Source organism: Strigops habroptila, chromosome 1 (assembly GCF_004027225.2).
Source record: "Strigops habroptila isolate Jane chromosome 1, bStrHab1.2.pri, whole genome shotgun sequence".
Lineage (NCBI taxonomy): Eukaryota > Metazoa > Chordata > Aves > Psittaciformes > Psittacidae > Strigops > Strigops habroptila.
In genome coordinates this window covers 34850345-34868774 of record NC_044277.2, presented here as the reverse complement: position 1 = coordinate 34868774, position 18430 = coordinate 34850345, and the positions used below count along the sequence as shown (strand labels likewise).

Sequence of the window (18430 nt, the reverse complement as noted above, 5' to 3'; positions counted from 1 at the left end):
GCCTGATACAGAATCAAATTTTCAGAACTCTGCAACAGCAGATGAAAAAAAGTACATTGAAAGTAATTTTTTTTTTTTTTTTTTTTTGTAACTTGCTGACACCCTCTAATTTGTGGTCCTAATAATGTGAGTTGAGAGCACACAGCCGTGAAATTGTGTCAGTAGCTAAAGAGGAGACCTATGTGGCACATATTGAGAAGGGCTCCAGAGCCCTCTGGGGTCCCTCTCCAGCATAACGGCTTTTCAAATTGTCTATAAACACAAAACTTTCCAATTCCCTTAAATCCAAATCCTGCTAATTGAACTTGTCCTGTAATCTGTCTCCATGCATATCCAATACAAGTAAATAGGATTCGGCTTTTATTTTTCCAGCTTTTTTTATGTTGTTCCTTAAAGATGACATTCAGAGAGATACCTGGTTCTTAGCAACCTATCCTTACAAAACACTGTTAACCTGCATCTCTAGTGTACATTCTGTAACATAAGTAACAAAGTGTCTGTCCCTGATTACAGGTTTTAGTCTGGTTAATAACTGTTTAATCTTTACCTTGAGTACAAACAGTGGTCTCCCTTCATAGGATTTTCCAACAGAGAACATGTGAACAAGGTCTGAATGAGTTTTATTCAGGTGATACATCCAATCCTGGATCTGCAAATACAGAAATGAAAGTGTTGCTTCAATTTTTGCATTTCATGGGAAGCAACTGTAACACATTTATTAATCTCAGCTCTCAGTCCTCTGTATGGTTTTGGGTTTTCCTATAGTTTTTCTTTTTGTCCTTGTTTGTTTGGTTTTGTTTTCACAATTGAAGTACTACTGGACTTTCATAGCTCTATAGCCAGAGGCTGGATACAGCCTTCAGTTACATGGGATTTTTTTCCCCATTTTTTTGTTGGAAATATTTTATTGTTGAAATGCACTAGTTGTCTGTGAAAAATCTGGGGATGGGGCTGATCTGCCATTCGCAATAAATATTAATGGAATGAAGGAAGAAGGTCCTTGAGTTTGTCTGTCAGAACACAGAATGGCAAAGAGATTGACCTGCAGGATTTAATACTACCTGCAATATTTGATTCACAGGGTCCACATCTCATTTTGCTGCAGCATCCTCCATGCTCTGCCTAGTGACTTTGTTTTGATGCAGACTGAAACTGTGTATGTGAGCAGTCTGAAATCAACAGAAATTATTTGCCCAGCTATCATCCAGGATGGTATCCCTTATACTTAAGTGTGTAATCTAAGTGTTTTTAAGTCTTTGGGCCTCTTGCGCAAATACTTTAGCACTTGCTCATATGTCTTAGTTAAATGACTCGGTGAGACTAATCACTCAATGAAACCTCTTATTCCATCAGAGTAAAAGGCCTACTTTAAAAACAAAACTTAGAAGCTGTCAAAGATAGTTACATGTAAATATAAGCCTTAAATACAAATATTAAAAAATATATATATTTTCAAGATAGTGCTTATTTTTGAAGAATAAACATTTAGAACATTTCTGAAGATGAACAGGTAACCATAATTTGCAGAGAGTGAAATCTTAGCCTTATTAAAAACAATATTGTAGTGGATAAGAGGAACAATATGAATTTTCACGTACTTCTTCCAGGGAGTGATACACTTCATAATTATGCTCAGAGAGGGACCTTCGATTCCTGTATGACCTCAGTCCAGTTTGGTTTTCTACTGCTTCTTGTAAGTCTGATATGAGAATCCTAGGTAAAAAAGACAGTGGCATTACTGAAAAGCTAGTAGAACACACAGGCTAAAGCAGAACAACAACCACATTTAGAAGAAATATAGGAGGAGTTAAAGCATTCTGACATTACTTCATCTGTTATATTTTGACAATAGAGTGCTTCAGGCTTATTTTAATATATGCTGCTACATAAATACTCCAGCTGCTTTGAAATGTAACAATGCCTTCAAAAACCACAATGAGCTTGTTAAGTGAATAAAACAGAATGATGTAAATAAAGTAGCCAACGCAAAGGAGAAGTCGCTTTCGTTTGTTTATGGAGCAGCATTTGCTCTCTTCTTTTATAATCCAGTTATACCAAGTAATCATGGATCTTCAAAAATTGATTTCAAAACCATTAAAAAAAATCTTTTTAGGCTTAGAAAAACATGCACATACTCTCTCTTGGGAGTTATTGTACTGGCATGGAACATTACATATACCTACAAGTTGTAGAGGCGCAACAAAAAAATGAAGAACTTGTCAGTATTATTATTCTGTCCGAAACACAACAAACAGCAAAGAAAAAATCTTAAGTGTGGTTTGTTGTTTACACTATCTGCTCTGCAGTAGTTGCTTGCCAGTTATCTTCAAATAACTCAGGAAAAACATGAAACAATACTAGTGAAAATTAAATCTGCTTGCAATAAGAAGTGAGAGGTTCTTCGCATTAAGAGCAAAATGCAGACAGTGGTGTAAGCTGAAAACTTTCCAGTTTTATGATAAAAATTTTAAATAAAAGCATAAAAAAATAATTATATTGAAGAAGTTGGAACATCTATCTTTTCCATTATACACTGGCAGGAGCTGGGAATATTGTCACTGACATCAGTAACAACATCACTGTACAACATCACTGTAAAACTGCGACTCATCCTTGCATACCACCTTCTCCTAAAGCATGGCAAGGTGTAATCACCATACCATCATTCCTGCAAAATGATGGTCACATTCAACCTTTTAAAGTTTTGTAGGCATTAGCTGCAATGATTGGAAAAAGACAGAAAGAAACTGTATTCACTCTGATCCTAACTCAGCTTATCAGGTATCAGCAGCAGATACCTCAAATAGGTCTACCTATATGTAATATCAAAGTAAAGGTTATGCCCAGCTTCAAACATATTAGTGAAGTAATTGTATAATTAGGAATTATATTGTTCTACATCTACCAGTTTCATTAATCAAGCTAAGGGCTTATAGTCTTGAATTGCTATACACTCTAAGACCAGTACTGTAAAGCATTTAAGCCTGTAGTTAAGTTAAAGCAGTGGTTTTATTCAAGTCATTAAGGTATTTAATATGTTAAAAAAATACTTGCCTGCGTTATTGAATTCTGATTAATATAAGTACCTACCAGGATCAAGCTCTGTTTGTTCACTTTTACAATAATAGTTTTAATTTTACAACTCCTGATTGTTTATGTGCCTGTACACCAAATGAGATTTGATAATCTTTCTTTAATCTTAAATGACTGTGTACTGTTTGTGCTTATAACACAAAGGCTCTTAAGTCACTCAGGCCCGAATACAACCTAAGCGGCTTCATTGCCAGAGAACTTACAACTGAGGCAACTTGGTGGAGTAAGAGCTCATCTGGTGCCTGGCTTGTTTTCATGACCGTCTTCTTGTCATAAAGTCAAACACTGGGACAGATAAGCCTGTCTTACAGGCAAGGGCTGGTGGCCTTGTTCAGTATTCAGGCTGCTTAATGTTCCCTGTCTTTATAAATTCGTCACAATTTAGGTGTCGGCCTGAAGTTTTACGTGGTGTGTGCCTCACCTTTTCCAGCTCCCAAAGGGATGTAGCAATTAAACTCATTTGCAAATACTGTGTGAAAAATAAAATAAATTTTTTAAACATGTGAAAAACAGCCATGAGAAAAGGAGCTGTGTGAAGCCTTGCCCAGCATCTCAGCCCCTTGGCTGTGGAGCTGCACTCCAGCTCAGGGCTGCGGTCCCCATCCTGGCTGCTCTGGGGGCATGGCTGTGCACAGCTGTCGCAGCAGCCCCACTCCTGCCATTCCCTGGCTATAGCTATTGCTGCTCTCATGGCAAATCCTCCCTGCTCTTGTGGAGTTACAGATCTGAGGAGGCTTATCAGGCAAGCATATGCTCATCCAAGGCTTTGCAGGGTTTTGCTCCTGGTAGCTGGGACCCAGCATACAAGGAATCTGAAATGGGCAGTGAGGAGATGAAGGAGAGCAAAAAACAGTGTGGAGCTGACAAAATGCTGCCCGGCTTCCTTCTAAGCACAAACATCTTGTGCAGCAAATGTCAGAGAGGAAATTTTCCCTGTGGAAAATAAATGTAATGTTCTTGTATTTGTAGTGCTCTGTTTCAGGTAAACTGCAGAGATCCCTTGCTCTCACAGTTCTTGCCCTTGCACACGCTGCTCTGCAACCTAAGTAAAGGTCTTCAAGTACAGGGAGTGTTTGTCATTTCATTAAAGGTGATTACTGCGAGCAGGAACAGCAGCAGACGTGACTACAAATGCTGGGGCACAGCAATTAAGGGACACTTTTTGTACAAGCACAGGAATACAATTACAGAAATTCCCGTCTTATTTTTAAACACAAATAAAACTGAAGCAGTTTTTCACCCACATGAAATTCCCTCTGAATTTCAGCTACTGGGCATGCATAATTAATTTCCTTATGTCTGTTTTTGTACTTTTAGAATGAAGAATTAATAAGAGACCATTGTCACAATAAAAATGGAATTCTGATAATACATATAATATACAATATGATTCATGCTATCGTTTCCTCACTGAGAAATAAGTATATATAGCCTTACATAGGGCTTTATTCAGCAAATGTTTGAGAATTCAAATAACTCATCAGTTGATTATTCAGATGCTTAGGCATTTCATTGAAAAGGCTTTAACGACAAGATCATTACTCTTGTCTAGTATATCATATTGAAAAATATGAGATCATAAGTATACTCCAAAACTGTCTTGAAAGCTTTTAAGAAATGCTACAAATTATATGTGATCCTTAGAGTGTATTTGTTCTGAATGACTTGTGTTGCGTCACGAGGAACGGAGATTTTTAAAAGAGAACTAGTACATTCCTTTATAATTCATGAAGAAGGCTTGCCTCTGCGTTTGCAGCAGCACACTTGTAAACAAACCTTGCTCCTGTTAAATACAGAGAGAGGCAAAGCAGGCTGTAGAGTTAGTAATTACCATCCCTCTCTTAACATATGTGATTTCATATACATTGAAAACACTTCAGCTTGACTCCAAAGGAGGACATTTAATTAAAACTGCCTGCTTGTGGGAGATTTTCTGCTTTCCCATTAAAATGGTTGTTTTCTTGGCAATGTCTAGCAGTCTGCCAGTCTAATTGCTATGATGTGGAACATATTCGCAAGTGCACTTGGTATAGTAGTTGCAGACCTGCCTTGGAGGCCAGATCTCTGGTGCAAGGCACAATAAGCAAAGCACAGGCTTACGTGTACTGGATGTTTGCTTGCTGGAGGTAGGGCAGTAGACTTCGGGATGTGTTCTGAGGTACTCGCACATCGGTGACCGTACCTTCGACGATGTGGAAGGGGCTGCTGGGCTGCCACAAGTCCACCTGTAGTGCAGGAACCAACCTGTAATTCATATGCATTCAGTGTAGGTGGGGAAATCCAGGAGATGGCATGCTTGAAGCTGTGTAGGCAAACACTCTGGGCATAGTATAGACAATAAAACTGTATTGGCTGGTCCAGCTCGACGTCTATGCTAATGGAGCAGATTTTGAGAAATGATTGTGTCCAGCTTACCACAACTCTAGTGGGAGATTTGCCAATGGGAAGAGAGAATGGTCTCAAGAATGTGCCTCCTCAAACAGCATGAAACAAAAACTACCTCCAGCTTCATGCATCTCCTCAGACTACTATACATTCCTTATGTATTAGCTCCTATGGATTCCATGAGTCTTTTTATTTCACAAGGCATTTTCTATCTTCACTAGGGCAGTGAAACAAAAGAACACTAAAGAGAGGTAGTGCAGCATATATCGGTGCTGTTTGCAAAGTCTACCCAAATTTTATTCTTGATAATAAAGAAAGAGATCAAAAGTCAGTAACAGAAGGAGGTGATCCTGCCCCTCTACTCTGCTCTCGTGAGACCTCACTTGGAGTATTGCGTACAGTTCTGGTGTCCCCAACATAAAAAGGACATGGAGCTGTTGGAGCAAGTCCAGAGGAGGGCCACAAGGATGATAAGGGGGCTGGAGCACCTCCCGTATGAAGACAGGCTGAGAAAGTTGGGGCTATTCAGCCTGGAGAAGAGAAGGCTGCATGGAGACTTCTTAGCAGCCTTCCAGTTTGTGAAAGGGGCCTACAAGGATACTGGGGAGAGACTCTTCATCAGTGACTGTAGTGGTAGGACAAGGGGTAATGAGTTCAAATTTAAACAGGGGAAGTTTAGATTAGATATAAGGAAAAAGTTCTTCACTGTGAGGGTGGTGAAGCACTGGAATGGGTTGCCCAAGGAAGTTGTGAATGCTCCACCCATGACGGTGTTCGAGGACAGGTTGGATGGAGTCTTGGGCGACATGGTTTAGTGTGTGGTGTCCCTGCCCATGGCAGGGGGTTGGAACTAGATGATCTTTAGGTCCTTTCCAACCCTAACTATTCTATGATTCTAAGGTCACCAGTACTGTGACCTACACAATGATTTTACATAAAATGTCAAAATAACAGGATTAAGATAATAAAATTGTTATAATCTTGTAAAAAAAAAAAGAAGCTATTAAATGATGCCACAATTATTAGTGTGCTACCTACATCTGTGCATACCTAAGGGATGCTTCTTGTCCATTTTTACTTTCTTTTGTTGCCAAATCTGAAATACACTTGGAATTTTCAGCCCAAAATATGAATTTTCAAGAAAGGAAGAAAGTTTGCAGGCAGGGACTTGAAACTCTGTGTTCTGCACCGTGTAGCAAAATAATGTTGTAGTGCTCAGCTGTACCAACAACAGATGCACACAGTGTTCATCAGAGGTGAGAACAGTTCATCCTCAGCCAGTGTGAGGACAGTGGGGAGAACACAAGTTAACAAACCTCTTCCCATAGCTGCTGGATAGTCTCAGGGAATGATAGAAATGAGTCTCAGCAACAACCTGTGTGTCAATGTGACAAATATGCACGTCAAGATCCACAGGCCTTAAAAATATGTAAGTTTGTGAGCTGAATACAAAGAGGGGAATTGAGAGGGACTACCATGTCCCCATATTTCTTAAAGAGAATTTAAAAAAGAATTAATACTTGATAAATATCTTTGGAAGTTTATTGCAATCAACTGTGCTAGGCTGCATTGATGAAAGTCATGGAAACACCTCATGAGCGTCCCTTCCTTCCTCGCTTGCTTTCCAGATTTCTGGTTTTTATCATCTATATTTTAACAGCTCCTGGCTTCTTCTTTGCCCTACAAGCTATTTTGAAAATATCTAATGCATTTCGCCTGGTCTTGCTATGAACCTTATTTGACGAGAGTACAATCTTGCAGCAAGGGCTTAGCTCCCACTATTTCTCAAATGGCTCTGAGTAATAATATTCTGATTACCCAGAAACCATCTGACGCTGAACTTGATGCTACCTCTTCAAGCAGTAGTGACTTCAATCTAGTTAATCCAATTAAATGCCTGCTACTTTGGAAGGCCAACCCCCCTGAAATGCAGGGGCAGCCTCTTCCTGCCAAAAGCCCTCTTTGTTTCATGCTGCCACAATATGGTCTGTGGATCCGTTCGACAGTGGTGGGTGGGCGCAGCGTTTTTTGAAGTCTAACACCAGGACTGGCAAAGTTCACAAGGCTTGTGAAGCTGATACCAGCTATGACAGATGGTCAGTAGAAACTGAACTAATGAATTAAATGGTGCTAAATGCTGCTTATAAATAAATATCCTCTCACTGTGCTAACACCTTGTTTGTTTGTTAGTTTATCTATCATCTTCTGTATTTTGAATAATTACAGGCATCCAGTAACATTCCCCTCTAATTCAACATGTTTGATTTCACACATGGTTAATTAGAAATGTGCATTTGACTTCCAAGATTTATTCCTAAAAATACACATCACAGAGGGTATATTTGTTGCTCTTGGAGTAACGGCATATCAATCAGCTGAGCTTGAGCCATCTTTATAAAAATAACAGCAAAATGTTATATACAAGCTAAGAGCAACTAAAGTGTTTCCTGGGCAATGGCAATATCTAATCACACAAAATTGGAAATAGAAGTTACAAAAATGAAAAAATAAAAAGAAAAAAAATCATGATTGAGATACACCTGAAACTTGTCTTTGTTCTTGAGAACTATTCAGGATTAATTTTGGCAAACTGGAGGGGGTAAACCAACCAATATTCACTCTATTGGTCACTAGATCACAAGCTTTTTAATTTCTGCAGTATTCTAATTGCCCCTCACATTACTGTCTGCAAGGGAATACCAAAAGCAGAAGAAATCTTTTAATGAAGTCAGCAGTATATTGCACACCGCTACTGTCTGTTGGCAAAAATGCAACATTTCGCTTCTGACATTGTCCTGGAAGTGAGACAAAAAAAAAAATCCCATTTTTAGAAGGCAAATTGCTCCTCTTAGCTCAGTTTCCTATTTGGGTAATTTGGTTTTATTTGACTCCCACTTCTCATCCTCTGCAATGTAAACGAAGCGCTCAGTGCTCCTCTGGCAGATGTTACCTGTGCTGTCCAGAGCACCACTTCAATTGCTGAGTTAATTCTGCTTTATAAAGCATATAACAAGAAACACATTTCTCCAGCAGACATGTTATTTATATTGCAGCTTTCAGCTTGTCCTTGGTGTGACATAGAGACGGTGCTTGAAAACTGACAAAAGGAAGATGGATTTCAGAGCAGGCATGTTTGGACTGAGCAAGTCCAACTATCCTTTACTCACTGCCAGCTTTAGGAAACTTCATCACTGCATCTCCCATAGGTACTGAGGGCTCCATGGGAGTCATCACTCTTTCAGCATCATTCCTCTGGCAAGCATGCCTTGCATTTCCATCTTGGGCTCCATTGGCTAGCTACTGGTAGTGATATGAATTGTTGTCCTATCCTCTTTATGATGGGGTGTTGTTATAGCCACACATTACACATTAGCTGCTAAATAGTAGTATGGATGGTGTACCAGTCAGTGCCAAATGACATTATGTGCAGTGTGGGTGGTGGAATTTGCTAGGTGGGAGGAAGATTCTCCAGCTACAAAAGGAACCGATGCAGAAATCCTACAGAATCCCCTGAACACACAGCCAAACATTTCAACCTCAAAATTCACCTAGTATCTCAAGGCTAGAGGAGAAACTATGCTTTAGAGTATTTCTGCAAACCTAAATACACTCATCTCCTTTTCAGAACTGGCTCCTTTGCATGTCTTTTCTTATCTGTTAGGCAGCAGGTTGCCTTTAGAGGGTCTTGGGCTGTTTCAAGCCTCTGGACAGTAAGCAGAAGTCCAGGCAGGATTTTTCAGCAGGCTCACACTTGGGATCTGGAGACCGATTACTCAGCGCCTGCTGTTGCACTCTGGTGTGACTCCACGTACCGATTCTCAGGGACAGTGGTGGATACGCAGATGCCCAGTGAACGCTCTTTCCCAGAATCTCACTGGAGGCATGAGCATCCTAACTTGCTTTCTATGAGAAGAAATGGTATGTAAAAGCATACAGACAGACGCTTTTCCCTAGAGGATTTAAGCACATTATTGCTTTATTTAACAAAAAGGGTGTAATTAATAATTGTGACTACATAATAAGCATTCTTTTTTAACTGTACATTCTTTTTTCAACCTCACTCGTCCCATAAAAGTCCCTGGGATTCAATCTGTGCTTAGGAAAGCAAACCCAAAGGACTGTTTTCCTTGTAGGCAGTTTCTTTTTAAACTGCGGTGTTAAAGACAGCTCAAGAATATAAATGTATCAGCTCTTACCTGGACACCTTCCAAGCTACAGAAACCCTGAACTCATTAGTTATGTCTCTAGCTTTTGGTCAGTATGGTGATGAAATGTCAGCACAGGGCAAAGGGACAAATATTTTTGAAAGATTCTAGTGTGGAGCTAAAAGAATTCCGAATTTCTTCCTAAATTAAAAGTGATGCAGATAATTTTGCAAGAATACAAACATTTCATTGCTATAAGCTTACATATCACAAAAGATGTACACAAAGCTCTGTTGCCTTGCCAAGACAGAAACCAGACCAGGGAGTTTTTTTCTTCACTAGTTCCAAGTTTTCCTTCAGTTTGTTCTGTGCCTGTGGAAAGCGAGCCTTGGAAGAAAGTCATCTCCTTGTTTTTTCCCAAGGAATACATCCATGGCTGCATAAATCCTATAGTTCTTTTTTTTTTCATTCAAATCACTGAAAGAAACCCCCAGCTTTTTTAGACCACCGGGCTTAGTCCAGCTTATACTTTGTAATTAAAGTTATTTTCTTGGGCAGTAGCCTCCAGTTGTTCCTCACTACTCTTTCGTAAACAGGTGTTTAATTTCTTCTTCCATTTAGCCTGAAAGGAAGATGCTTAGCCCTCTCATCAGGCCTGTGATTGTGTATCTATCAAAAGTGATGATTGACGCTTGTCATTGAAAATAACTAGAATAACTCCGCAGTGATTTACATTTAGTATCTGGACAAAATTGTTTATATTATTTATCTGTGTTATAGCCCATGAAGACAGCAATTTTGTTATGCTTTACTACCTAGCAATTCCAGTTTTTATACTTACTGACTTGTATACAGCAATACGTGTGCCAAAGCTGGCCTTGTCCTTAACATCACTATGAATGGATTTCTTTGAGAAATTCTGACAATTGTAAAGTTCAGAATATAATTATTGTTATGATGCCATCAGTTGAAATGGCTTGGCATTTCTGAGGGTCTTTTAAAAGGGAAGGCACAGCCAGTAATGCAAGTGGTGATCCTCTTTGCTCATGGGCTCTATCAGCATGTCATAGGCTCTCTCAGGATATATGGGGTTTCCATTTACATCCATATGTTTGTGAAACATGAGAAACATAGTCACGTATATGTATGTACACAAATATTCCTCATATGCCCATATATAGCGTGCAACAGAATTTTAGGCTTCTATTGGTACATTTGCAAAGAAAGAATGAAGGAAGAATGATTCCTGTTGGCTCTGACACTGGTGTCTAATTATAACTGTGATGTAGTACCTGGAAAGAGTAGAATAGCTCCTCTCTAATGTCTTCACTCTTGCAAATGTTTTCAGGATCAGGCCTGATTTCATCCTCACTTGCCCCTTCCCATTAAGTTCCTTAATTGGCAGTCGTGACTGCAAATCTCCTTCAGCTGCCCTTTATGTGCAGCAAAACGGCCCAGTGGCAATTAAGTGTGGGATTCCCTGTACTTTCTAGAAGGACTTACAAGTTGCTGGTGCAAAGTAATTTAAGTTTCTTATTGAGCACACTAGACATTTAATTGGCTCTAACTTTTCAGTATTTATTTGCTTTTCAGTGGGCTGGTAAAAATAATTGTGCCAATAAATCAGGATTGATTCATAGGATTGCAGCAGCCGTAACACTGGCAGGAACAGAATGCAAACAATGCACAGCTTGAAGTTTTGAGTTTTGCAGATCTTTGTGGAACTATAACACGGTAATGGTCTTGCCACTCTACTTACATCGGTATAATTTTACACAGGTCTCTACACTGCAGAAAAGAAGTCATAGGCTATCCTCAAGAGAGTCACTGAGGAAAAACTCATGCACTATTATACGGTAATTGAATATCTGTTCTTACAAATACAGATGCCACTGGAATGAGTATATTTGACAGACATGAAACAGTCTTTAACAGACTCATTAAAAAGACCCAACCAAACCCCTATTTTGTTTCTTATTAAACTACTTATGGCTTGGTTCATTTTGTAGTTGTTGCCGCACTGCACAAGAAATAGAATAGTAATCCCATGGTCTAATCCTGCTCCCACTGGGGCTGTGCTGGTGACTTTGTTGAACTCAGGCTTCCCCACCAGTAAAAGAGGAAGCAGATTCCTCCCATCCCAGAAAGTTCAGGCTTTCTCTGTCTTGTGAGAACAATACACTCACTACATGGGCTCTCCTGTTCTATCTATCTTGCATCTTCCTCTCAAGTCTTCCTGGAACATTTTCCTTCTGAGCCTGGCAAGTGGTTTATAAACGTATTTAGATATACTGGTGAATAACCTCTGTTGTTGCCTGTGTATCTGAAATATTATACGCATATCTGACTGGAAGCCTAACTATGAGTTAGGGTAAAATCTGGACTGATGACTAAAGAATCTGAGTATATACATACATTTGCTGTATGTACAAAGTAAAATGCATATAGTCCTGGCTACTGAGCTAATTCTTTCCATCCGTAAAGTAAGAATAGCTCCATTTGGGCAGACAGGCTTTCTTACTGCATTTTCAGACGGGCTTTTGTTCTCTGAAGCCTTTTTTCAGCATTTGCCTATGGAGCTGTAAACTACCAGATTTATAGCCAAGGGATTCTTTTCCCCTATGAGATATTTTTCTGATTCCCTGAACTGCAATGACAGGATCAATTCAGGGATTACAATGGATAAGCAGCTGCTGCAGGGGCTAGAAAACAAACAAAAGGAAATGGAGTTGTGGCTTCAAGGCCTGCTAGGCTGGCTCCTCACAAAGTTAAAGAAGTGCCTGGCTGTGCCCAGGAATTTCTTTTGTAAAAGCTACTGAAGAATGAGTGGCGTAACTCTATTATGCCAGGAATGTTCACAGAGGAGTAGCTTCTTTGCTACCTACACAAACAGCCTCCATCCCAGTCAGGCATATGTGATAAAAAGTGCTTGTAGACCACCGATCAAGTAGAAGTTATCAGTCCAGGCTCAAATGAAGTAGTGCTTCAAAAATGACGCTTACAAAGGAGAATTCCAGAGCAGATAAACAGAATCTGCTGGGTCTGAGGACCTGAGCAAATCCTGGTTTCATTGCAAAGTACTTGGGAATGTAACATTTGTTTCTGTCAGTCAGGTCCAACAGAATTAAAACCATTAAAGGGCTCATAAATCAGTAACAGGCTCCTCAAATTGTCTCCTAAACAAGAATGAGTAGCAGACAATAGCCAATCATTGGAGAAGTGTATGAAGCAGAGGGACAACGGATGAACAAGAGGAGCCCGAGGGACAGAGAATAGGCTGTTCTGTAATACTCAGGGCACTGTTGTACTATCATTCTAAATATTTCTCTTTCGCTTGTTGATTACTGCAATAATTTGCAAGTTATTAGTGTGAACCAGTGAGCTTGCAAAAATGTATTTCTGGTCTTCAGCACTGGGTCAGGAACAAAGATCTGTAATGTATCTATAAAAAAGAGACAGTATTTATAAGACCAAAGAACACTGCAGGACTGCAGCAGAACATCTAAGACCGGTGGCTGTAATTGCGTTAGAGCAGCAGCCAGTCCAAAAACTGTGACAGTGATCTACAGCTAGGAAAATAAATAACTCCATGAGTTTGTACTCGAATTGCTAAAGAATTTGCTGCATTTTAATCTATCACAACCACATGAAAATGTTCCTTAACACTCTTATGCAACATACTTGTATTCTTTCATGAAAGTTGGAGGAGGAGCTCCACCGTCATTCACCCCTGTCATACTCACTCATATCTGCTCTAGTGGTCTTTGGCACAGGGACTGTGGAAAAGGTGTTCAAGGTTCTGGGGTGGTTTGCTGAGCACAATTACCAGGCTTTTATTTTTCTTCCCTGCACAAACTGAAACTTGATGTAGGAACTGACGGCATCTCCCAGCTGCTACTACCTTTGTCACTTTGTGAAAAACAGAAACTGGTGTGTCCTGCCTCAAAAAGACCATGATGCTCTGTTCCACGCCTGCCTCATTTCTTACTACCTCAGACACCCCTACTGCCCTAAGAAGTAGTTCCATACATGCCAGTGCACAATGCCTAGGAGCTTTTGAGCCCCTGCTGTTCCTGACTGGAACAAGAGCGGTAGTGGCCAGAGCCAACTGCAGCTGCTCTGCAGGCTGGGATGGTGGCCAATCAGACTCAGTACATTCAGGCTTCTTTTTGCTTCATTACTGCGAATGAGTTTATTGGTTGAATACATGCAAGTTTAAGCAACTTTTCAGAACTCATAGCAGACAAATTTTAATCTGTGGGGCTGGCTATTTTTACTGCCATTGCAGGTCTACATGCTATGTCCACCCCATCAGTGAAAAAAGCAGTATTTTGTCACCTACAAGTTAATACAACCAACCGATGAAGGAATCAATTTATAATAATGATTAATAACAAAGCACTGTAAGCAATGGAGCTACAGACCAGAACTAATTTGTGGAAATTACTCAGCAAGTGATTATGACTAATGTGATTTGCCTTTGGGCAATTCATGAACCAAAAGTTAAATGTGTGGAATGAAACATTCATTATCCATTATTCACTCAGTATAGGCAATGGCATTTGTACTGTAGCAGAGCCTACATACTTCAGGCAGGTTTCAGGGGTTTATTACACTAAACATTATATGGACTTTTTTTTTTCTTAAAAAAAGGTGGGGCAAAAATCCCTCCTAAGTAGCTCCAGATGCTAAGTTTAAAAAGTCTAAAGGGACTACACCTTCTGTAAAAGTGTATGAGTTAACATTACAGCTCAGATATTGGTAGAAGAGCAGTCCTGTTTGAGATCAAAAGGTTTCCATGTGGATTAAAGCCTCTGAGTAGTCATCCAGCTTCTTCTGTGAGTTTTGTTGTTTACGCTGTGGCTAGACTGCCAAGTTAATTACTGGAAGCATATTCTAAGATACTTCAAACACATCAGGACATACAGCCAATTCCAAGATGATCTTTCAAGGATGTCTCAAGTGTAGGTTTCTGTAAATGCACATTCAAGAAAGGACTCATTTTGTGGCTGATCCTCTTCCCAAAAGGGATGGACCTTGCAACCTGTTGACTTTTACAGCATTGGCTTCATAGTGGAAGAAGGCAAAGCTCTCCCCACTTCTTTCCCCACTGCCCTGGTGTTTCTTTAAGAAAGAAAGCAACTAGAGCAGACTGTAAATGACAAAGTCTACTCAGGAAAAAAGAACAGTGTTTACCACAGGCATTAAGAAAGAGGCAGATAAAACAAGTGAAAGATACACTGCTATTCTTTTCAGTGCCCATGTATTTTCTTCCTCAACTTTTTCCCTTTGTCCAGATTAGTGAGTGATAAGAAGGGGTATCTCTGCCAGACACCAAAATACACTGTTTTGCAATAGGACCATCAGGTTAATTTTTTCAAACTTCCTTGTAATAAAGCCTTTCAGAAGGATACACTCATTTGAACTGGACAGAGGTGAGTTTGCCTTTTAATTCTTTGGATTGTGAAAGATAGGCCAGAGGCAAAGGCAAAGTGACTCTGCCTTATAAATGTAGATTTTAAAGGCAGAAGGAAATAGCTGGAATTAACACAGACCACTATGAGCCTATAGTAAAACTCCCTCCACTAGACACAGTGGGGAGGGAGCATAGGACAGGAGGTATTGTCTTCTCTCTCGTTACCAGCATAGATGGTCCGTTGCATGTAAGGAAAATCCTGCAACAAGAATACAATCCATTTGTGCAGAATCTACTCCGTGTTTGCACTGTCCTGGCACTTAATTCAAAACATTTATGTTGCGCATGGACCACACTAGGGCAACCCCAAGCCTGACTTTTGCACTGCAATTTCTGTGTTTCTTCGGGTTGACTAATGGAGACTAATCCTGACATCACTAGACAGCATAACTTTTGGTACCTTTGAAAGATACCTCATCTCTATAGACCAGCTTGCCAGGGTAGAGAAACATATGTCTGAATTTAAACCCAAGTGCAGGCATCCTTCTCACTTTGAGAATAAAAGTAATGTAACTTATTTTCACTGGCTTTTCTTGTTCTTCTAACAATGGTGGAGAATACTGTCAGGCCGTATAATAACTGAGGTTGAAGTCTTCAAATGGCTTTAAATAAAACATTAACATTCTTCAATAGACCAATTACTTGCAGTTAATCCCAAAATACTTTCTCTAGAAAAAAAGTGAAATTGGTGCTACTTGATGGTTATTCTGGTACAAAACTGCTGTGTCTTGGAAGGACACTAGTTCCAGCTTTATTTTTCCCTCAAGGAACAGAGCATGTGAGTAATATGACAGGTTGGTATTATTTTACTGCTCAAACCAAAATGGATTCAAAGGAGATGTGTCTTAAACTAATTCTGGTTTTCTGATTCTAATACGTAAAAATCCAAAGCACAGTCCTTGTAATTATAGCAATCTGTGTATTTTTGTTGACCCCTCTGTTCATATCTCTGTCGTTTGTCAGGCATCCTGCGTTAAGACAGCAACGGGACTATATCTGGGCTTTGTTTGTAGCACATTTTGCACTTTTAGGTTTTGGGGTTTTTTTTGGTTCACTGTCTTCTATTTCCTCCTGAGCACATTTATCAGCATTGCACTTAAAGACTCATGTTTAAAAAATTGAACATGAGTCCACTGTCAGTTGAGTTTCCAACTCTGGAAGCCTGGGGATGGAGGAAAGACAGGGGAGACTGACATGAAGACTCAAAAAAATTGACATACTCTAACTACACAGCTCTTCATAGGAGCTGATGACTTGCAGCTACTACTGAGTGTTGCTGGCATTGTGAATACTTGGCACTCCTAATAAGTGTCATTGTTGATCCTATCCTTCGTAAGTGAATTAAAGAAAATTCTAAAATGAATTTTTTTTGGGGAGAGGTAAGATAATGATAAATTAATGTTAAACATATCCATTCCATGTTACCCCTCCAGATGTCTCTTTCTGTCTGACCCAATGTAGATGGAAGAGCTCCAAGACCCAAAATGCAGCTAAATCCATCCTATTTTCATGAAATTGGGTGTCAATACCCTCTCTCTATTTTGAATCTTCCTTTCAACCTCCTCAGCTTACTACCTCATCAGAATCAATCACTTTCTAATGAGCTAGTCGGATTCCAATGCAGTTTGCCAAAATTTTATTATCCTGCTCTCAGTTATAGCATGCAATTATTTATCCAAGTTTCTACTGCTCCCACTTTGATGGAATTGGGTGAAGGGATCTCTTTCTGGGAGCCTAAGGGAGTTCTGTAATGAGAAACAGTTGCAAGAAGGTGACTAACCCTTTTGCTTTGCAGGGTTTGCAATATGAGGAGAAAGGAAAAAGCACATGTGGTCCCTCTTTATGTTCCAGCATCAGAGGGAAGAAATTAATGCAAATACCAGCTTCCACATGTACTTCTTGGGTTTATGGATAGATTTTTTTTTTTTTTTTCCCCTAATTGGGAGTAAAACAATTATCCTTTTTGGGGTATTACAGTAACATTCACAGCTGAGGGCCAGGCCCTTAGTAAGCACCGCAGAAACAAAAATACGACAATATTCTCTAGGAGAGTTGGGTGTTACAGAAGAAAGTGCTATAATACATAGAATTGCAACACTGTCTCTGTTGAACATTAAAATTCCTCATGCAATGTGCACAGGTTGGATGTCTTGAGAATGGGATTTACAAAAGATAGATAGCATCTTGAGTGGGGAACTCACTGAATATGTCATTAAGAAGCACAGAGGTGATGAAGACAGCCTTAGCCTTCCTATGAAAGCTAGCAAGGCATCCATGTCTTGACTGCATTAAGCCTTCTCCTGGGCTGAGGTACCTCAGGTAGCTCTGTCCGCTTTCTTAAAACATGGTAGCAAGAAGGCTTTGTCAGAACTGAAAGATGGAATGCTTTTCAGGAGGTGTGAGTGCTCTTCTAAGATCTTCATTTTGTTCGATTTGATATGTGGACTGAGATTTGATTTAGTTGTACCCCAGATGTTAACTATCAGACTAGAAAATTATATGCACCTTCATTCTTTGCCTCAGTGAGAACACAGTCGCTTACATGAGGTTTCAACAACAAAGACAGAGATACATCACAGGCTGCCTAATAGTTTGCTGGCCTTGAAGACAGTGAGCAATCCAGAGGTTTTTTGTGCATGCTCCCAGAACTTTGGTACCACTGGTGCTCTGCTGTGACCCAAAACTGCACGTCACAGGACTGCCAAAGTTACAGCGTTCCTTTGTCTATGCCCATAGAACTCTTTTCAGCCAGACACAGATGAAGGCTTGAATTTGCTGCACCAAATGACTTTAGCTTGTGCCCATGCTGCCTGTAAGTCTGCCCATCAAACTCATTTACCTTCATAGATACAGGGAGAAGTCAACTGTTGCCTGTCGGGCTCAAGAAGACTGTGAACTAACACAGGGGAAAAGGCAGAGCCTGGAACTCGTGTTCAACTCCTGGAACAAACTCAACATAGTCATCAAGCTGTTACTTCCCTGGATCTGCTCTGGTTAGGCTGTGTTTTGGAGACTATTAATGAGGCTTGTACCTCCCCCAGTGCCTGAGGACAGCGCATGTACATGGTGTGGTCTTTCCCATGATGTCCCAGGAGCCAGAGACATATATTACAGATACTCCCCATCCTCCTCTGACATAATGGGCCACATGCTGTGGAAAGATGGCCTAGGCCTTCATTAGCTCTGCCAGCAAAGGAGCATACTTCAGAGTGCTCTTATGCTGTGCTGCTACAGTGGCGCCATTGCTTTTCATTTATATCTGCAGGAAAAGGCCACGGAAGAAAGTTTCTGGCTTGCTAGTGAGACTTGTAGACACTCTTGACTGCCCCTA

General features: G+C 40.1%; 1 protein-coding gene across 1 annotated transcript in view; it reads right to left on the bottom strand.

Moving 5' to 3' along the window:
* The window catches only part of CPA6 (carboxypeptidase A6), a 93178-nt gene that overhangs the window by 27972 nt on the left and 46776 nt on the right, over positions 1-18430 (bottom strand). The window contains exons 4-6 of the mRNA XM_030511078.1: positions 5194-5318; positions 1599-1713; positions 548-649 (exon numbers count right to left, since the gene is read on the bottom strand). Coding sequence (XP_030366938.1) covers positions 548-649; positions 1599-1713; positions 5194-5318 — 342 coding nt within the window. The remainder of the gene's footprint in view (positions 1-547; positions 650-1598; positions 1714-5193; positions 5319-18430) is intronic.